A 23310-nucleotide genomic window follows, 5' to 3' on the forward strand; every position below is an offset into this window, starting at 1 on the left:
TGTCAAAATACAGATTACCTAAAATACCGATAAAAGAGTGCAAAAAATATTGCTACAAACAGGCACTGATCTATTGAATAAAAAAAGACTTGATAGATTAAAACACCTCATATTTCTTTACATAGGGGATAGCCTGCTTTACACATTCTCATTTGCATGTGTGACCAGAACATAGCCATCCCAAGTCGCCCTAAACCTACAAAGCGCCCCAACCCTTTTTGCGTAAGCCTCTTCAAATTGGTAGGTCCGGGCCAACTTAGGAAGCCACTGCCCCATTGTAGGTACCCTCGGTGATCTCCAGTTTTGCAACACCAAGGATCTGGCTATAGCTATGAAAACAAAGTATTGCCTATGTTTTGGAATCGGATGGCCTGTGCGAGAAAAACCAAATAACGTCAATGATGTTGAGGGTAGGATAACCAAAGACATACAACAGCTAATAAACCTAAATACCTCCTTCCAAAAGTGTTGAAGTCCAGGACATATGTATCCAGTCTCCTGCCCCAGCCAGGTTGCATCTAAAACATTCATTCGGGATTGATGGGAACCATTTATGTAGCCTGAGGGCAGTATAATAGACCAACCATCTAGAAAGAAAAGACATCCTTTTAAAGTTGGCCGCCCTCAGAGCTTTATTCCCGAGCTCGCACACCTGCTGCCATTCCTGGATGTTAAACTGACAATTAGTTTCCTGAGCAATTTCAGGAAGTATTGCCTCAATGAGTCTCTTATTTGTGCCCTGGTGCAGTAGCCGATACCAATTTCCAACACCCCTTTAATTCAACTCAAAGACTGCTTTTAAAATTCTTTCCCTCATTAATTATTGTATAGTTTTTTTTCTTATATGAAAGCAGGTTATTTGCCTAAAGCTTAACCACAGATCTCGACTTTGGGGTTCGAATTGCAATACAAATGATTCCCATGCTATCAAGTTGGTACCGTTATAAAACTCACCTAGCTTACGAAAGCCTAGATTGTGATAGGACTGCATTCCCCTTTGCGAAAGCTGGAGACCCCATAACTCACAGTCTTGAAGAGAGGTGTATGCGTGACATCTTGGAACATTGTAAGTTTTATAAAACCGCTGCATACGAGTTGCTTATATTCAAGACCTTATATCTTGTTTTCTTAGATAACTTTGTGGTGCGCAAGAATGCTGGTAACTTGATTGTGCTTTCTGTTAACATAAGACTTAACAAAAAATTATCAAATTTCGAGGAAGGGGCGGCAGGCTGCGTTAGTAAACTAACTATCGCAGCTTGATAATAAGTGGAAAAGTGAGGAAGTGCAAGCCCCCCGTTCTACATCTAATTGTAGAATGGATAGTTTGAGCCGAGGTTTTTTTCTTCCCCATACAAACTCACAAATAACTTTATCCACTTCATTAAAATATGAGATGGGTATTTTTAAAGGAAGATTTAAAAACAGAAATATCAGGGAAGTATAGATATTTTTACTAGGGAAACTCTGCCTGATACAGACAGAGGTAAAAGCGACCATCTTTCTAAAAGGTTTTTTATTTTATTAAGAGTATTTACATAATTTAGTTGAAATATTGGAGAAACATCAGCAGTAACGTACAAGCCCAAATATCGAATAGGTCGTAATGGCAGTAATTGTAGCCCTGCGGTAAGATTAGCCTCCACTGAATTAAACAAAAGGAGCTCCGTCTTGGCCTGATTAACCTTGTACCACCGCCCCCTCCCCCCACACCCCACCAGTGCTGGAAATGCCTGGATTTCCCCTAGTGCCAACTGGATGTTTGCCATATCTGGATTCAAATATAAAATCATATTATAGGCAAACAGCTTAATTTTTGCCATTCCTGTTAGCGGAGCCAGAATTGATGTGTTAGAGTGGATCTTTATCGCCAGTGACTCAATAAAAAGAGGAAATAGAAGGGGAGAAAGGGGGCATCCCTGCCTAATCACCACTTCAGCCGCCTGATCCGCTTATATAATTATTTTTGCAATCGCCCCCTTATCAAGGGAGAATCTCTTTGGGTTTGAGATATTTTCTCTCAATTATAGACCCATAAACAACTGTATCCCTTAGGGCAGGAATTTTCCACCCATTGATACCCACTTCAAACACAAAACCCATGGTATTTGGATTGAAGTGCTTCTGGGCATTATGTTCTCAAATGTCTATGGCAACTTGGTTCAGTTCTACTGCATCCTCTCAGCTCCCCTTGCAGATAGTCAACACACTACCTATACTGGGGGCAGCTATTACAAAATCTTTATTTACTTTTAAATATTTGTATTCAGTTTTGCACATCATAGCTGGTACAGGATCTTTATCTATGCAGTCTTTCTTGTAATGCCCATCAATTTGGCGCTTATAACAAGTCACCACTTTGGGTCTGAATTAAACTTCCTTCCATCCCTTCTTATTTTGTTTCTGATTAGGAACCATAGTCCCTTTTTGCTTCTGTTCCATTTTGGACTCTTGGGAATTACGCTGGCCTTTACCTTCCAGCTTGGAACCAGTCTATTGAGATATCCTCTCTCCCTTAAATTTAGACCTATGTTACTCTATCCCTTTTGTTATCCAGTTAGGTAACCACTGAAAGTTTTTGTGGATCCTCTTCTGTCAGTTCTAACAAGTACTGCCTAGTGATTTTGAGCGCTTTTCTTTGAGTCTCCCTGTGAATATTAATTGGTGAAAGTACGTAAAATTCTATGCCACCATTACTCTCACATACTCATCCAATTATGGAACACATGAAAAAAGGTTTCGAACTGGAAACCATCCTCCGACCTTCTGAAGGTACTCAGCTGGCTTCAGAGCAAACCATGATCAGAGGTTACGTCATGCATTCAGCTACTTTAGACACATTATTCAAAGCCAGTGCTCTCAAGTGATCTCAAAGCTCACAAACCATTGCAAAATAGCCTTGCCTTCCACATACATGAGCGCAAGCTCTTTCTGCAAAATTGGAGAAGTAGCTTTCTCTGCCTCAATCCTGACTTTCTACTTTTCTAAGGCTCTCCTCTCCATCTCTCAAATTATCTGTCCTTTTATTTTTCTGGCCTTTATCTCTCATCTCTCTTTTCTTTTCATCTTGACCCCATTCCTCTTGTCTCTTCTGTTCTGGAGAGCTAACCTCAGCTTCTCTTTCATAAACTACCTGGCCTTCTCATTGTTTTCACACTTAGCCCTCTGAAGGGTCAATTGCAAGTTTAGGGTCTCTCCTAGGGTTAGTTATCTCAAAGCAACAGCTCCTGGAGTTGGTGAGAGTGGCACTCTGGACATCATAGGTTAAGACAATTTTGGAGAAACCACAGAAAGCAAATTTGAAGACATACTTGTGCGGTCTCTAAGGAAAACCTGTCCTATGGGGTCGAGTGAGCCAGCACTCCCCTTCTGGGTTCCAAAGGTGATATCTTGCCCAGAGCCCATTACCACTTCTTGCTTACCCCCTACCACCCAGTTTCTCATAAGCACCTACCTGTCCTTGATTTTGAAAGCCTTCTACCCCCTCTCCAAACACAGGTCTCCAAACACAGGTCCCTTAACTGATCTAAGACAGGGTATAAAAGTCCACTTCCAAAAACCTCAAACCTAGTATCAACCAATCATGTGTACAAGTAATGATGTGTTCAAGTTAACCTATTGCTTTTTTTTGGAAAGTTAGAACTAGAATCTACCGATCCTACACCACTGCCACCAAATGTCAGAACCGGTGTGGGGGCCACAGGGCACGCAGAGATCACTGGGCCCCAATCCTGGTGGTTGGGATGGTTTACCACTGATGTCCTGAAAGACTTCCTACTATGGCACTCCAAACTGGGCCACATGCACACCACCACACTTAACTCTAAGAGTAGTAGGCCTACCGCTATACATTTGGTTTTAATATGTGCAGGTGATGCAATACAGAACAAATACCAAACATTTCCTTTTTATCTACTGATTTGTAGGAAGTACGGATGACATCCCTGAACTCCCTTTTCTTCTCTTTCACATGGATATACAGTGATAGGACAGAGTCAGCAATAGGCCTGCTTTCATTCCCCTAATATCTTTAAGTATAAGTAGTGTAATGCTAAACACTATACTGCCTTGCTTGACAGGGCTTCCCTTACATATGGAGTGAGTATCAATGATGAGACTACTTGGCCAAAGTAACCAAAGTGTCTGTGGCACCTGTTGGCACTCTTGTGAGGTCTCTCCTCTTACCAGCTTGTGTACCAACTTACACTGCTCAATGTTATTGGTTGCCATGGACTAGACCTGACCCTTTACAGCATTGAGTAGATATTGATGAGAATTCGACACACCAGACAATACTCATTAAGCTGTCACCATGTAGGGTCGAAACCTATATGTGCAAGGCTCTCTACAATCAAAATCTATATCACCACTTTTCCGACTCAAATCAGACTGCAAAATTCTTGACAGACCTAAAAAATGCCAATTACAACAGACATGTGGACTGTATCCCAGCAGCCCGCCTCCTTACTTTTTTGCAACTAGGTTTTTATTCCATGGTTGATAACCATTTCCCTCTCCGTTGTAATCTCCTCGCCATTGTGCCCTTCCCCTCAATAGTTGTTCTGAAGTCACAGGAAGCATGAGCACCATACAGAAACAGGTGTTATGCATAATAAAAGATCAGTTACTTTATTTGCATCACTGTTAATATCCTTCCTAATCCAGTTTGACTGTAAACAATATGCACACTTCAATATAATGAACGGAGATTAAAGAATCACTCTCATAGCCCTTAATATACAACATTGTCTTTCAACATGTACTTTAGTGCAGTATTTAAATACCCACAGTAATATTAGTATATTTAGCAGGTATAATGTGAAGAAAGCAGAACTCTGGTGGAGGTAGGAATATCTTCCCAAGCTGAAGAAACTTTATCGAACATCACACAAGGTGTACAAGAGATTTACTTGACGAGTATTACTACTGCATCTAATATTTTGAAGCTCATTGTTATCCTACTATTAAAGACCTTTTTTCACCTTAAGGGCATACAGACTAAATGTATGTCTTTTTTTCAGAACTCTACAAAGTTCTCGGACTACAATTGGCTTATTTGGTCTAATTTCAGCACACCAAATATCCTGTGATGGATTGTGCTACTCTTGACTAGTGTAACATTAACTGTGTTATAGCCCATGTGATGTGTTTTATTTATTGCCCATTTTCTCTTTGTTTGTTTGGCTTAGTGACCTGTTAACAGTGAGATCCGAAAACAGTATGTCATACTCCTTTTCCTACCTTTCGACATGTGTTATTCTTACTATATGTGATGTCACTAATTGCCTGTCACTAGCTCCTTTCTTGAATCCATTGTCAAAATAAATACCTTCCAAAAGATGTGGTTCCCAACATGTCTTGACCAATAACCTCATGTCAGGAATCATCCAGCAAAATTTTTAACAACAACATTATCTCCCTTGCTTACGATGAGACAAATAACTCAACTGAAACAAGCCTAACATTGTGATTCTGGAAAGTCCATCCTCTAGCCATACCTCAATTCTGACTCCATTCATTGGGAACACTAAAATACTCAAGTTCCATCTATTTGTTATTTGGGTTTTAAATAGTGAATCTCCATTATTTCCCACTTTGCAAGGGAATGGCAGCCATGTTTTCTTTCACTTTTAGGCTACTGTAGCAATGCCTTCCTCTCATTCTTCATGACAGAGACTACTGTACCAAATGCACTAATAGCTATCTTAACTATGAAATCCAATTTATCCAGGCCACCTTAAATGTAGGACTCAGATGGTCATTCTGGGTTTGAACCAACACAACTCTATATTAGCTGATACTGCAAGAGGTCCTGCTTTAAAGTCATCTTCATTACCTTTCAGAAATCAAGACTCTGATCTGGAGTAACTATAAACAGATAAGAAGGACCTTCTGGTATCTAACTAGCTAGAGTATTTTCACAAATGTTTGGTTGTTGAAAGCCAGTTCCACTTTCCTTACCACTTAGTGAACTTCTGTGCACAATCTTGTTTCATTGTCTGTCTTGCCGATGCCAGACAGCCCTGAGATGTGCTCAAGAAGAAATTAAAACTCTAAAGGATGCAGAAGGTAATCAGAATAAAAACTGCAAAACAGTAGAAATAATTTACCTCCAGTTCCATCTCCAGCTTCATAGTCTCCTCCTTGGATCATAAAATCTTTGATAACTCTGTGAAATTTAGATCCCTTGTAGCCATATCCTTTCTGAAAAGATGCAAAAAATTGCAAATATGTTTTGCTTTTGAATGTGAAACATTTGTAAGTCATATTTTAAGGTAGCATATCTAATTTCATATGTCATGTCAGGAATGCCCACCATGAGTCTATTTGTACTGGATCCATGCCACATTTTCAAGAGCTCGCCCCGGGGTCAAGTTTGCATAAAATCTAACTGCAAACCCTAAATATAGTCAGAAATTAATTAGTCTGTATATCTATTCTGGATCTGGCCATTGTTGGACACACATGTATTAGAGCACAAAGTATATATACTTGTCTGATCATATGTCACTATACACAACCTTTTGAATGTAGTGATCCCTATAAAAAACAGTGATATTACGTTCTGGGGTTTATTCGTTATTTTGGGCTATCACTTTTTGAGACCTCAGCAGCTCTATTTGAAAATACTTTTTAAAATATCAGCACAAATTCATACAAGCATTTGTTCCACTATTTTCCACAAAGGTTAACATTTGTCTGGTACAGTGCCACTGACTCTACTGGAATATTAAGAGATACTCCACTATGCCTAATCTAAGCTCAGGTAGATGAACAGGCTCTTACCCATGAATCTTTTGTTACATCTTGATTTAGCCTCCAAAACATCTCTAGCAATATTAAGGATTGAATTAATTATCTGTTTTTCTACCTCTCTCCTGTCATTTAGTGCAATGTAAAACATTAACATTCTAATACATGTCTGATGTAGTGCATGCAGTGCTGTGGAAATAACCACATTAATTACTTTTGTTGGTGCACGGTTTCATTTTTGATGCGGACGTGAGAGACGTACCTAAAGCTGGTAACATCATTTTTTTGTCACCAGTTAGGAAGTTATGTTTGTCAGTGCCTTCTTGTCTGTTAGTAATGAGGGGTGGGTATTAAGTAAGGCCAATGGTAGAGAATAGTATTAATGTATGCAGTGGTGATCTAATCCCACAACTGAAACTGAAAGTTACATTGGTAGCCGTCTGGACTGTGATCACTTGAAGGTAGTTCTTTCTATAGTATCTAGACTTCTGGAGTGTCAAGTGTTTGTTTAGAAGTATAATTATGATGCATCAGTGACTTGGGAAGAGTTGGCAGTGTCTAAGCTACTGTCCAAATACTGTTTGTCCAAAAAGAAGACCTTGACCAGACAAGTATAAGCATGCACTAATTAATGCAGGCTCAAGTTAACATACATGTTTGAGGCTTATGACTTGATGTTAATCAGTGCTCTACTTGTGCTTCGGTTATACAAATATGGCCAATGAGGGGGCAGTGCTACATCACTTATTTTTCAATCCTGGCTCTGACGCTATGATAGGGATAGATCAGTCCATATGGCAGATTGGTGGATTCAGTTTCATTTTTGCTTATTTTTAAATTAATTTACATGGACCATTTTAATTTGTAGTATGGCGATCTGCAGGACAAGACTGGGGTTAGTGAGCACCTTAGAAAGCCATTTAAACAAGCATCTCCCTTTGCCACTCATTTGAAAGGACATATTTTGGACTTGGTACTTACAAAGGAGGTTGAAGTCAGCCATGTTTCATGTACACCAGAAGACTGGTCGGACTTCTCCTTGGAAAAGTTGGCACAGACCAATTGTAAGAAACATCTTACATGGACGTATGAAGGTAATTCCTCTGACATGATAAACTGGTATAATACACCCACAACTTTTGTTGACTCGTATTGTACTCTAAGAAACTTTCGAATACCACTACAAGCAACATATTGATTTTTCAAAGGAATCATAGTACCTAAAATGTATTTACTAGTTCCATGGAAGTTGTAAAGATATATGTTTTATATGGTTAGAGGTACATTAATGCCTTTCTGATGGGATACCCACATGCCCTCCGTCACCCTCTTGCTTTTACTCTCCCTTTAGTTACAGGATAGAGACTCCTTTTCTCCAGGCATCTATGAGAATGATGGAAGTCATACACAAGACGAATGGGAGAATTCCACAACAACATTAAGTATGTGAGCTAGGAAGAGGATCCTTTCAAGAAGCTGGGGAAAGTATCACAAGAGTTCAGTGTCGGACTGGAGCCAGAAGATGATGTGGAGCGACACAGAATTGAATAGGAGCAGTGGGAGCACCAGGTAGAGGAGGTGAGGTAATGGAAGGCATAAGATTCAAGATACACCAAGGCCATGACTCAGAGGGACTACAACACAGAATATCAAGATGCAGCATCTTCAGCACTTGCAAGCATTCTAGTCACACTACTCGGCCCAGTTGCCAGGAAATACTGGGAGCTGTGTCCCCTCTTGCCACGACCCTAGGGTCACATCTCCAGAAAATAAAGGATTTTACAATCGCTCACAGACATTTGGATATTGCAACTTTGAAACAAACTTCAGAAGACTCTGTGACCCTAACTTAGCCCTGCCTCTGACATCAGTTAAAGGACAAGACTTTAATTTTATATTTTTTGTGCCAGCCAGGCAAAGCCTGGTGCAATAATGATTTAGGTTTATGATACTTGAAAAAACCCAGAAAAAGAGTATTCAGAAAATGTGGTTGGAGCATACTGCTATGAAGTATTTAAAATAACCTTTGCTGCAAAAAATATGGATGTATTACTTTGCAGGATACACAAATACAGCTTACCTCTCCAGCTGCCAGTGCGAGGAAGTTCTCTACTGTTTTGGGTACAACTTTTCCAAACAAACCAATTACAATTCTGCCAATTTCTTTGTCTCCTATGTTAATGTCAAAAAACACCTGTAAACAGATCAAAAAGCACAATGGTAGTAAAGAAGGTTTAAAAGGAGAATGCATAACTGTTATCTTTGCTAATATTTCCCCTAATGCAGAAAGGCCCCAAAATAAATGTAGAACTGTTGATTAACAAACATGAAGACATCTAAAGAGAGAGAAATCAGATGTTGAGATAATTTTCTGTATTTGAAAAAAAACAAGTCATTCCAGCAAGTTTAATGTTCTGAGTGCTGGTCAAACTCCTCTATAAACACAATATTAACTTTAATCTGATACAAAACCAAAAATCAAGACTATTCAACCATTTATGAGGTTGTAAAACAACATTTGGATACATAAATAAAATATAGATATTATTCACATCCTCACCCAACAAATTGGTACAGGTAGCACTTTTAAAATTTACTGCTCAATTCCCACTCCATGGTTAGGCCCTTCACAAATTACTTGGCATTGTTCCCAGCCCCATTCCCCATATCACTCCTGGGTGGCACACAACACCCCACCACCCTCAACCTCCAAAAGCTACCCATGAAGCAGTACAAAATCAAGGCAATTGTGCTGCTCCCCTGGTGCTGAATACATCCAAAGATAATATTTACCCATACCCCTCTTCCATGAGACATTACCTCTTTACTTCACCCACTGATCATATTTCAAATTAAAAGCTTCTGCTTGTACTGTGGACTGACATTAATTACCAGTTTAACTAGTTTGATGTTTCCTGGTTCCTGAAAGTACACAGCATCTCCCAGAGCTTTAAATGTATAAATGAGCTCAAGCGTCACTCAGGCTTGTATTTCAAAAAAGAAGAAAACATGAAAATTTACATTCTTGTGGAAGTGTGGGTAAATTCAAAAATATAACTTCTCTTGCAATAAGACGTTCCCCATATATACTGAAAACATGCGAGGGTGAGGTGGTGAAGCTGGTGAACTTTTTTATTCAAATAGCAAAATTGCAAGTTAGGAAAATATCCTGAATTAACTGTACAATAAAACTCTGGCGATCTGATCGGATATAGTTATTATGGTGCATTCTATTCTTAATATCTTCTATTATTATATCTAGCATAGTAGTAGTTTTAATTTTTTCCAATAGAGCCTTAGTTGTTAACATGCTTCAGTGACCCTAGCCCCTCTTGTAAGTTATGCAGCTGAGTGTTCCCTTTTCTCATATTGCATACTTTGCTCTGGACAAATTCAAGTTTGCCCATAATCTGCATCTTGCAATATGTGTGTTCTGCTTATGTGCGATTGCATGCTTGAGAACTAGGGGGAGAAGAAAATCTGAAAACGTGTGGGTTCATGGTCAGTTCCACTTGAGTGCGAACCCAGACACATGGTACCTAAATATAAAAATTTCAGTAATGTGGTGCAATAAAATTGTGATCAAAATATTGTGATGACAGAAGTTTTATGAGTCACAGTATCATGGGTAAGTATGTAGCTGTTTTACTTTAGTAAATACTATTGTTTGTCAGACTATAGTATACAAATCAATTATTGTAGTGAATATATATTTGTGCATTGATATCCTAAATTATATATATATTGCTGTTTTCTGTATGTTTTAATTACGTAAAATATGTAGTATTTTAATTGGGATTTGTTTCAGCATTTATTGTTGTAATGTTATCTATTTTTAAGAAGCTTAAGATTATATTTGGTGTTTGGGTGGGTAGTGTTTTAATATGATATTTTTAGAGGGGTTAATAGTAAAATAAGGCTTTCTATTTATGGGAAGAGCAAGTTTTGGTAATATTTCTAATTTACCTTTTTATGGGTGTTTGGGTTGTATTAGGGGTTTGAGAGGGTAGTTATAGTTAAAAGTTATAGTTTTTTTTTAATGTAATTTTTGGAGGGGTTCTTCTTTTAGTGAATGGTAATTATACTATGCAATTTATTTTCGGTTTTGGGGGGTTCTTTTGTAAATATTGGGATTCACATTCTTTAAGAATTTTTTTTTTCTTTTAAATATAGAAAGTGATTTACTAGTTCATGGCTATACTGGGTTTTGTGGTGTATTGTGTAAACCTTTTTTAAATGTGTGTACTTTTTTAAAATGTGAGTGCTTCAATTGTATGAGTGCAGGTGGTGTTTTTGAATACTTATGCCGACTTTGTGTTTATTGGCTGTAGTAGTTTTTTTTCTTATTTATTTTGATTGAAGAATTATGCCTCAAAATAAAATAGCAAATGACACCCTAAGATTTATTTATATTTTAATTTGTTTCACTTTCAACAGGGTTGTGGTAATGGAGTTACAATAGTAAGCTAACCCCCTTAAATGATGACCTTTCTTCAGTGTTTATTGGACTGGAGTTAGAATAGTAAACCTTCCTGCCCCCCCCCCTACATGTATAGTAAATCTGCTGCCCTAAATGTATGCACTTTCCCTAATGTTTGTGCAACTGAAGTCAGAATAATAAATTAAAATCCAATATATTTATGCACATTCCCAAATGTTTGTGATATTGCTATTACAACAGTGATTTAGCCTCCCCTGACCTTTTGCACTTTTCCCAAAATGTGTGGCATTGGAGGTAGAACAGTCAAGCTGCCTCCCTGAGTTTGTGCACTTTCCCCAATGTTTGTGGAAATGGAATAAGAATAGTAAATCTGCCCCCCCCCCTGTAATGTATTCACTCTCAAATGTTTGCTGGACGTCATTCAATTTTTCATAAACAATTATTATTGATAACTGATAATTAAGACATGTTGGAAAGACATGTGTTTTTAGGATTAAAATATTATAAGTTTACATTTTTATTGCAATATTTTTCTCATTCCAATACATTAAAATAAAAACACAATATTTAATATAGGTAGTTTCACACTTTTTTTTAGAATGATTTATAGAACACAGTTACTAAACATGTTTAGTTAAATATAAAACAGCTTACACAATACACTGAAAGAAAAAAGGGGAGAAATAGGAACATTTGTTCGTCTTTTTTATAATTATACTTTTAAATTCAAAACATTTTTGCAAACATAACACGTGTTGTCCATATGTAGTTTAGTTTGCCACTGCATGTACATGTAAAATTTATCCTTTCCATATTTAATATATTTAACTTTCTTTCTCCTTTTCTTCACATTAAACATTGTTTCACAGAACAATAATATAACAAGTTTAAAACATTTTCAAAAAGAAAAACAATGTATTTTAGCCAATTTGATTTGAATTAAGATGGCTTTTTTATTATTATATATGGGGTAGTGTTTTTATTAAAGTGTTTAAGGATACACATGCAGCGACCAGATTATTATTTATCTGATAAGATTACTCGGTTTATAATTAATTATATTTAGGGGCCAATTCCAAGTTTTTCAGTCCGACCGCTCCACTACTGCATCTTCTATGACACCAATGCGCCGACAATCTACAGCCTGCCATATTATGAGTTGTGCTGTCTGAATCATCAACCGTGGCCATGGCAGTCTACCTGTCGGGACAGCTGCAGTATGCAACCTTGGCAGTGCGTCCACAGATGCCGTCAGGTCCGTGGTCCACCCGCTGAGCGTATTAAGACTACACAGTCATACTTACGGTCTCCCAGTGGCAGTTATCAAACGGTGGCTACCCAACAGCGGTTAATTGCCGCGGTACGTGCAGAAAATAAACACCACAACAGTGGCCATTGGATGGATTGCAAAATTACACACCTAATGTGTTTTGGCAAGTGAACACACCTGCAAATCACACCCCATTAATGACAAGTATCCTTTGCTTCACAACCTCAGGTCCGCGGTCCACCCGCTGTGCGTATTAAGACTACACAGTCATACTTGCGGTCTCCCAGTGGCAGTTATCAAACGGTGGCTACCCAACAGCGGTTAATTGCCGCGGTACGTGCAGAAAATAAACACCACAACAGTGGCCATTGGATGGATTGCAAAATTACACACCTGATGTGTTTTGGCAAGTGAACACACCTGCAAATCACACCCCATTAATGACAAGTATCCTTTGCTTCACAACCTCAGCACAGCAATACAGACAGCCATTTTCTCTGCTCCCCATTTTCATCTTCCCATTTAGCACTCTCCACCACCTGCAAGTTTTGTTTTGCATCTTTTTTACTCCATCACTTGTTTTTCAGTCATACTCTTACTCATGCTTTATTGTGTCACCATGCCTGGGAAAAATAAAAACACACTTCACTGAGCAAGAGTAACAGTCATAGTAGATGCAATCATTAGAGCCGAGCCACACATTTTTAGATCGCAAATCCAGCATAATCCTCTGACTAGGAAAACTGAAATGTGGGACAAAATAGTCAACAGAGTGAATGCTGTTGGTACTATCCTGCGCACAAAGGCTGACATTAGGAAGAGGTGGAACAACCTCAAGCTGAGGGTGTGTACCAGGTGTAGCAACTACCACCTAGAGGCTCAGAGGACTGGTGGTGGCACTCCTAGTGCACCATTACAACCCTTTCCCTGGGAGGAGAAGGTCTTGGCCATCCTGCATCCTGAGGGCTTGACAGTAATAGAGGGGTGGGGCGGGCTCTGGTAAGTTACACTTCAGTTCCTGCCACAATATCACAATGTCCTGTGTGCTCTCAATTCTGATTTTGCTATTGTGTTCCCGACCTACTTTCCTACCCTACAACACTCAAAGTATCCGAGATGTTGGTTTGTCAGCGGCAATGTGTATTGCTGCATATAAGAGCACATGTATCCAACTACATGACATGCCACCTGTTGCAATGCTGTCTCTAAGTGTATTACTATCAAAATATAAATCCAGGACACATGATATGGGTTAAAATGTAAATGTATGGTACATCCCAAATGCATGTTGCCAACAAGTATGGTAAAATAACCGTTTGTCAAGTGTTGGTGAAGTGAGATACATTGCATTATTCTCTTAGTGCATGAATGCAACATCAGGTGGTGGGGGACAAAAGGTATGGTACAGGCCCTCGCTGGGGGGGAATGCGTCGACATTTCGACCCGACTTATACGTAGAGGGTGACTTGTAACCTTCGCTCGTGGGTCTTCTTCAGGACAAGGGGCGAGGGGAGTAACCTAGTACAGGTGCCAGTAAAGGGCGTCCTAAGTGATATTCCAATATGTCCTGGTGCCAATGGAGGGTGCACCAGCCAATAATTCCCAATAGGTGAAAGATCCGCAATTGTCCAGTGTGACGCACTGAGGAGGACCAAACTGAAGTGAAGTCCGAGGGTACTCTAGACCCCAACCATACAGTAACACCGATAGTGAATTAATCCATATTCCTGAATTATTTTCGAGAAAAGCGCCGGCCGCGTGGAACCGCTCCGTCAGGATTCCAAGGGGCTTAATCATTTGTTGAATAAATGTTGTGGATAGGCTATAGTGTACTGGTTTTCCTCATAAACCAGCATCTTCTTGGAGTAATGAATAGTGTATAACTTCAAAATCCTGTGATTTTCACTTTTCCTCTTTCTAGCATGAGCACTTTCTTCAAATCTTCTTTCCGCACATCACCTGTGTGGTGATTCATTTACCAATTGATTATCATTTGATTTAGATCTACATCTTTACCTTGAGAGAAATATATATCGAAAACTTTTCAACTCCTGCAACTTCCAGCCACCAGGCGGGGAAGAAGGAGACCAGACCCGCAGTATTTCAGGCAAGATGTTTTCGGGCTTCAAGAGCCCTTGTTCACATGCGGATTAGCAGATATATATATAAAATAACTTATTCAACAAGAAACCTGTGGGTGTAATTTGTAAATATACATTGTGTATCTTGAGGAATTATCTTTCAGGGTGTGCATTTACATTTGAATATTATTGATTACGAGTGGTTGACCGTCCTGGCAACCCCCATTTGATAAAGTTTCCTTCATTATTGGTTCTCTAAAGCTAGTCAAGGACCAAACTCTTTCATATTATGATTTGAACAAAGGAATAAAGATGTTTTCTGCTCAGACACTTGTATGTATGTGTTATTGTGACATGGTAGTGATCCTTAGTTGAACACTGTTTACATACAACATATCCATGCTTCCAGAAGTCCCTAGTTTTGACATTGCAAAGTTCATGTTAGTGCATTCACATTGTTATATGTGAGAATTACAACAGGAGACAAGGCTTTCGTTACGTGTATTTTTAATGAAGTGAACAAGAATAAGATCGAGAAATTAACTTAAAACAAAAAGTGAAGTCTTCAGACATGGTGGATGAAACCATTGTAGTAGAGTCAAATTGTAAGGAGTCCAAAGTCCAACATACTCATACCATCAGATATGGAAATGTAGGCAGCAATAGTCCAACAAAGTGAATGTGTAGCACACACAGGAGGACTTTAGGGTCCACACGGAAACCCTCCACCCATCCCAACCTTCCACCTCCCTTCAGCCCCTTCCCCATCCACATTCTCTATTCTCTTTCCTATCCCAAGCACACTCACACCTAAGCATGCACACACTTCAATAGACACAAGCACCACACACAAATGCCAGACTTAAAAAAACTCAAACATACATGCAGACAGTCACCTGCCTCACCACCCCAGCATACCCCCAGGTACCACAACAACACATAGAGAGCCCTCCACAGACACACCTATACCTTCAGAAACCACACTCACACCCACATACCCTGCCACAACTCCCAGCATTCACGCAGACACCACACCAAAAGCCACAAATCTTTCCACAAAACCCATATCTCCAGACACAGCACCAACAGACCCCTCCACAACACCCGTATCCCCAGACACCCCACCAACAGCCACAGACCACTCCACAACACCCAGCACATCCACATAACTCCCACCAAAAAATACATACAGACAGCAGACCCAGCTCATACTTCCACTCCCTCTTCCTCCCAAACTGAACCCCATCCCGACACCCTACCCATTTTCCATGTCAATCTGTCATGTTTTCCCTTACACCTGTGAAACCCTACCCCCTCCCAAAGTCCCAAAAAACCCTCCCACACCTAAACAGATCCTATCCTCTTCCCACACCACCCCAGAAAAACAGCCTCCCCATCCCCCCTGAACCCAGTCTTAAAAAGACAAAAAAGAAACTCCTAAAGATAATCCCTGTCCAAAATCCCCCAAACCCAAAAAGCCCTCTCCCAAGGACAAACCCACGCCTCCCTAAACCCCTTCCCCTTTCCCAAGTACTATCTTCAAGGTGCCTGCTATTCCCAATGGAGGCTCTTTAGTGAGGAGGTTCCCTAGCAGTGACAGTAAAGCCAAGTTTGTGTCACAGCATTGTGCTGTGGTGCATAGACAGTGCTTAATTTGTAAAATAATAAGTGCCAGGGCCCTGACCTTGAGGCCACTGCAGCTTGCACCACCCATTGCCCCAGTCATCGCTGCCAAAACAACTACTAACCATCTCTCTTGCCTGCAAGTGTGACAGTTCATATTGTTGCAGGTCCCCAAAGCTAAAGGAATGACTGGTGAGGCAGGTATTAGCAATTTTCTATGTATATTGTATTAATAAACAACCATTCTTCTCATCTCTAAATAAGATGAGCTGTGCCACCATGTGGCAGTCTGTCCTAAGTGCCGGTGGAGAGCACCGGAAACTACTAGCTCAGATTACGCACTGCACATGGACAATGAGTGGACTGCCCATTGGCCTTTGTTTTTTTGGGGATTCATTAAAAACTTTCACAGTTTGGAAGACATTAGTCCTCCCATGACTTTCCTATTTATTTGATGTTATTGTATAGTTAGTGGTGTACAAGTACAGTTATATTAGTTTGATCCCTGATCCAGTTTAAGTGGTTAGTATGATGTGACCTTGGAGCCAGTGCTGGAGTTAGACAGGACAAGGGGAAATGTTGGATGGATGTCTATGTGGGTTGATATCCAAATGGGGCAGACATTGCATTGGGTGAAATGTTAAATGGCAAGTATTTCAGCTTGGCCTGGCCACTGTCAACGTCATTTAGGTTGTACTTCTCCCTATGATGTAGGTTGGAAATGTGTTTGATGTATTGAAGTTCGATATTTGTGTAGCCACACATGGAGAGTGTCAACTTGTCATTCCTTTGTGGAGTTCTGCATGGACAGGTGTCCATTTTGCAGTGTGTACGTTACAGCTACTTCATCTAGATGTGTGCCACATGCTGTTCGTGCTGCATTTGCTTTCATAAGTTGCACTTACCCGTTGCCTACACATGCATGGCCCTTGGTTATGCTATTGGTTGTCTCGTATATTCTTCTGTTCTCAGGTCCAGTGCACATGGAGTTTATCAGACATGTGCAAAATGTACCGTACCCTGGGGCCCCAGCCTTTCAGGGTTCCCCCTGATAATGGCATAGCTATTCTGCAGAGTGTTTCCGTTAGGCAAAAGAAGTCTAGCATATTAGTTTGAGGTGCAGTGGTAGTGCCTCATGGTAGTTGAAGTCACTTCAATGTCACTTTCCCACACTTGACAAATGGAAAGCTGCATGACGAGTGAAGATCAGTAGTAACATGGGAGAAAAGTGCGAAGAGGCAAAAGGAGTCTAGCATCTTGGTTAGAGTTGCAGTCCCAAGGTCTCATGGTAGTTGTAGTCACTTTAATGTCACTTTTAACACTTGACAAATGGTTAGCTGCATAACGAATGAAGATCAGCAGTAACGTGGGAGACAAGTGAAAATGGGCAAAAGATGTGTGCCAGACATTAATAGGTGTGATATTGTTGAGGAGGTGCTGTTGTGGAACACAAAATAATGCAAACATCACTATCACTGTGTATAATTTGTAAACCCATGTCTACTTTTGCATTACCAGTGTTTTGCCCTAATAGGGCATCCAACAAAATGTATTTTGGATTACTGTTTTGAAACTATCCCAGACAGGGTCACTGTATACATGTAAATTACTTAGGGACCCCAACCCCCATGACTGGTCCATAGCGGGGCATCATTTTGCAGAAGAGTCTATGGAAACAGGTAGTTGTAGGACTTACCGCCAATTTCGTCTGAAGACTGTGGTCGGAGTTGACTGGCGCTGTCAATGGTCTTCGCAAAGCCAATCTGCAAAACTCGTAACACCGAGCTTGTGGCAGTCATACCACCACCGCCAGTACGGCGGTCCACCAAACCTGTAATAAGGCCCTTAGACAGTTTAGAGATATTTTATTTTAGTTATGTTTAACTTGTGCAGCTTTGTGAAATTTAGCAAATAGTTGCAGTATGTAGGTGTTTTGCGCATACGATACGAGGAGATATGTGGGAGTGCTTCAATGTGTTTATTGCATTCATAATGTATTCGGGAACTGCAGTTCTACTTTGTAGTTAGATAAGGGTTCAAGATGCTATTTTTAATTTTGGTGGGTTTTTAATTGAACAATATAATTCACACTTTTTACATGTACAGATTAAGATGTATTCCTTTGGGTTGGTTGCTGGAGGATTTTGTATTTTTTTTACATCATGCGGAGGATTTTTTATTGAACACAGTATTTTGTCATTTATTTACTACTTTTCTGTTTTTCAGATTCTGGAGGGGATCTTTGGATTTCTATATGGATGTGTTATTGTTTCTATTATTTATATTTTTACACCATAATTTTTTTTCTGGATGCATTTTTTGTGCATTACTAGATTTTTGGGAATAATACACATTTCTTTTTTTTAGTATAGTTTACTGTTAATCGCCTTACTATATGTGTTCTATTTAAAACAAAGTTGTCATGTGTTTAACAATATATATATATATATATATTTTATTTTTTAGAAATGTACTGCTTACTTTGTATAATTTATTTTAAGTGCTTTGGGTTAATGCAGATAGGTTTTATAGCACTGTATTTAATCATTTATGTTTATGTATACATATTCTTTTTTCAGTTACTTATGATTTTATTTTATATTTTAATGTGTTTAATAGATGTTTTATGTTGCTGTAGCTTAATTGAGTTTTTTTACTGGTGTTCTTAGAGTTGGGTTAGGCTAGCAAGGCGGTTAATACCATGAACGTTCTCACACATGAGAACTTTTCTGAAAGCCTGCCATAAATTTGTTCAGCTTCTTTAGAGTTTCTGAAGTTAAGACTTTTTAGTAGGGATTGGTAGATCTGTTCCTTTAGTAAGTATCTCAAAGAATTAGTAGAGGGTGGGGGGGGGGGGCTTATGCACCCAAGGAAGGTGGTTTTACTGCCCTTCATAGTGTATTAGTTTTGGGTTGTTTTTGTGCTGTCTTAAATGTTCCTACTTGAGGTGTGAAACATGGGTGGTTGTGACCTACCCAGTCAACTTCGGTGTTTGTGACCACCCAGGCATCCAAATAATCGAAGTGTGGTACAAGTTTTTTCCTCATTGTTTTCCCAAGAGGTGCAGTAACTTAGAATGTCTGTTAGGGAGACAATAGCAAGAGAGATTAGCGTTTTTGACTTCAAAAGAAAACTTTCTGTTGGTAAGTTAGTCTATGGTTAGAGTAGATGTTTCTATTTTGAGCCATGTGCCTTGGTTAAAATGGAAGTAGCATCCTTGTGTTTGGCTTTATGGGTAGGTTTTGCAAATGCTGTTAATCACTGCATATTCATAATATATAAATATTTGTTGTGGTGAGTGCTTGATGGTTTTTGACTTATAACTGTAATTAATTCATATTATATGCAACATTTTGTATTGGACAGAAAGGCATACATCAATGGACTGATGGTGTGTAGTTGCTGCCCATGTATTCTGTACACTTCAGCAACTGGAAATTCACAATTTTAAAGTGCAGTCGATGGTAGATATTTTTCTGTATTGAAAGTGATAAACCTTTTATCATTGTTATTACTGTCACATATTATGAAGAAGTCTTTTTTGTGGGTTAGTGTTAGGGCGGAGGGATAACTATATTGTAAAAGGTTTTGGATGCTGCAGCTGAATGTTGTGGTTTTTGGTTTCTGGTAATTGTTCTTTTTAGATTTGTGATGAAGGCAGCTTTTAAGGTATGTATGTGTGGAGCATAGCCTTTTAATATAGTGTATGTGGGAAGAAGAGATGGGTGTTTTTATATTATCCACTAAACCTTTCACTTCAATTTCTGCTGTTGAAGGTGGAGGGCTGAGCTCCCTTATGTTTTCTAAGGAGTCATTAACTGTAGTTACCTTCCATAGCATGTGTTGGAATAGATCTTGGTGCACTTCAAGACCTCCCAGAATACCGGGGCACAGCTTCTCAAATTTAGCAACATAAAAATGGAAATTCTGCAGCATGTTTTATGCACTTTGTTTTACTGAAATTCTTCAACGCAGCATACTTTTAGCACTGAACACAGGAAATGCAGTTTTAGGTATGTCAAAACATAAAAGTTTAAGCCAGGACACTGTTTAAAGAATTTGACCCACCAGGTCTTCATCTTGCCTCTTGATCAAGTTCTTCTGAGTAGACCAAATCTAGTCTAATATCCTGCTGCTGATTGTAGTGTAAAAATAAGAATGCACAGATTGATTGTACTACAAGGGAGTGACCAATAAAATAATTGTACACAGCTGCCACCTCCTTGCCCGTCAAAGCTTTACAAAAAAGTGTATATGTCCTTCATATGCGATCCAGAAACCGGTTACTCAAGTACATTAATCAGTGACAGATGTATCAGGAGTTGCTAACCAGATACACAGGGCAAAATTATTTTCCACTGAGGGCAGGTTCTCCAAAACAGTAATTAATTTTTCTCCTCATCAGTACTAAAAGGACAAAGTTCTGTCAATAAAGAGACAATGGATATTTTATTAGAAGTATCTTCGGTCCACTAAGTGTGGATCATGAGCTGTTGAATCTTAATAAGGATCACTTTTTCTGCACATAAAGTAGTTCCCCAAAAGACTACCCAATCGTTTCGGACTTTTAATGTGCTAATCACGGAACTATCATTGAGCCTGGGAAGACAGCAGGCCAGGAACATAAGTGCTTGTAATTTCCTCTGTAGAACAGCCTACTAAACCACCTTCCTCTTCGTATATCAAGTATACTTTAGGTATACTTAATGTCTCTTGCTACAATAATGGAAATTCATCTGGTAAGGAGACACAGGAGGGTTCAGGAACAGGCAGTACTGTCGCAGTGTGACCAGGTCTTACCATAACTACAATTCTCTACCACACAGGCACTGCTTTGATGATGTATGGAAAACCTTTACAATATTTAATCACTGGGGCTCATCTAGATTATCTTGGAGATATGCATAGTAAGGGGCTGGTCAGCAGTACTTTGTGATGGACTGGTCTCTTGATCTTCAGGGCTTCAGGGGTTTTTATAACCCTTTCTATTGTTGTTTCTGTGTACTAATATATTTTTCTGCCTTTGGTCTGTCTTGCCATACGGTTTTGGGATTTAAGATGAATCCCAGTGAGAGTGTTTCTTCATATAAACAGGGATAGGGATCAACTAAAATGATTCAAGTGACATTGAAAAAAGTTAGCTCAGCTAACTAGAATGGCTGAATTTCACTGGTTTTGTACGAGTGAAACTTGAGCCTAACTAGAATGTCTCTATACCCTTTGGTTTTTCAGCGAATGTCTAAGGTTTTTTTAAAATTAAATTTCCTAACAAGAACGTCCCTTTAACCTTGTTTTTTTACAGTGAACATATATATGTAGCTATCGCTCTGTCTTACTGGCAGTCACCAGTAGGTAGTTATAGTTAGGACCACATTTTTTTTGACTTGCCATTGGTTAGCAGATTACGCCTTTTGTTATTAGGTGTACATCCGTTCGGTAGTTGTTGAGAAATTTAAGGAAATCCAAATTTGTATATCTGCGATTGCGGCGATTTCGCGAATAATAACGATCTTGTGCCGAGAACTGCAGAGCTCTGATTCACTGCTAACACTTTAACCAGGAAGTGATGGCAGACATCTTGGGACTTGGAGTCAGCCGAGTCCCCCCAAAAAGTTTTGAAAAAAAGAAAAGGGGACAGGGTAGTATTACCAGCAGAGAAAAAAGCATCGGAAAAAAAAAGAAATTGCTGAGAATTTTTGAAACTCATGGCAAAAAAAAAAGAACAAAAAAAAGAAGAAAAAAGCGCGGGCTCCCACGATTGTTTTCAAAAGGGAGGGGCCATGTCTCGGGGGCATTTTCTATAAAATAAATGGCACAAAAAAAAAGGGAGAGGTAACATGGGAGTGTCCCCTCCTGTAGCTCTTTGAGCCACAGAAGAGGGCACATGGTGCACCCCCTCCTGTGGCTCTTTGAGCCCAGGGGGCCACCACCACCCTAGGGCTTTATTAACAGAAAAGGAGGGGGGCGCACTGGCCCCCCTCCTGAGGCTTTATTAGCCCCAGGGACCACCATCTCCCCGGGGCTAAACAAACATTGATGGGGGGCTGCATGGACTCCCCGGTGACCACCACCTCCCCTGGGTTAAACAAACCGTGATGGGTGGGGGCTGCGCGGACCCCGCCTGAGCCTTGGGTACCACTACCTCCTCAGGGAGGAACAACACACAATGGGGGGGGGGGGGGCTTGGACCCCCCTCTCCCAAGAACCACCACCTCCCTGGGATCAAATATTTCTTACAAAATGAGAGGAGCCACGTCACCACCCTCCCGGGCCACAAACTGCCCAGGGGTCCACCACCTCCCCGGGCGGCCCATGAGCAACAAAGGAGAGGGGCCATACTGCTCCCCTCCTGGAGCCACACATGGCACTGGGGACTGCCACCCCCCAGGGCCGGCTCCTGCTATGTCCCAGAGTGCCCACCATTTTGGAAAGTTTTGTGAAGACTCATCAAGTGGCGCCAAAGTTATTAGCAAACCAAAAAACACTCTTCCTAGGTCCTAACTAAATCAACACTATGGCAACTGCCATATAAAATAAATAAATATATATATATATATATATATATATATATATATATTTTCTTTCTTTTTTTTTTTTTTTATCCTTCTTCGAAATAACACGCACTCTCGAAGTTTAAATGCTTAGCAGGAAGCCAATTTATTGTTTGCTACGCGTTTCGACAAATGAATGTCTTGTTCACACAAAGTATAAACCAAATAAAGACGTGTTTAAATACAAATGTAAAACTGATGAAGGACTTCTATACATTCATGCTATGTCCTATCATTGACAAGTGTCGGCCATCTTGTAATAGTAAATACAAACCTATATGGCATTTGTACTTCGATAAATATCGTGTTAAACGCAGTATATACAGGGGAACAGCTTTGATTTTGAATTTCTATCTCGCTCTAGTGGCGCAAAACAAAGTGATGTTCGAAAAATATATGAAAAAAGGGGATTTTTCTATATTTGCATTATGTAGGGTATATTCCATTTGTAAATTCATTGTACATTATAAAAATTCTATCAAATCGCACTAGTGGCTTTTTGCTTCAACTAAGTCTTTTAACTAGAATCACTTCACAACATGTTTTTGATAACAGCATACTACCCCGTACTACATTTCATTAAATTTACTA

At 39.6% G+C, this 23310-nt stretch overlaps 1 protein-coding gene across 1 annotated transcript in view; it reads right to left on the reverse strand.

Moving 5' to 3' along the window:
• The window catches only part of PPIC (peptidylprolyl isomerase C), a 98438-nt gene that overhangs the window by 43717 nt on the left and 31411 nt on the right, over nt 1-23310 (reverse strand). The window contains exons 2-3 of the mRNA XM_085632675.1: nt 8834-8947; nt 6111-6204 (exon numbers count right to left, since the gene is read on the reverse strand). Coding sequence (XP_085488801.1) covers nt 6111-6204; nt 8834-8947 — 208 coding nt within the window. The remainder of the gene's footprint in view (nt 1-6110; nt 6205-8833; nt 8948-23310) is intronic.

This window comes from Triturus cristatus, chromosome 2_1 (genome assembly GCF_964204655.1).
Source record: "Triturus cristatus chromosome 2_1, aTriCri1.1, whole genome shotgun sequence".
Lineage (NCBI taxonomy): Eukaryota > Metazoa > Chordata > Amphibia > Caudata > Salamandridae > Triturus > Triturus cristatus.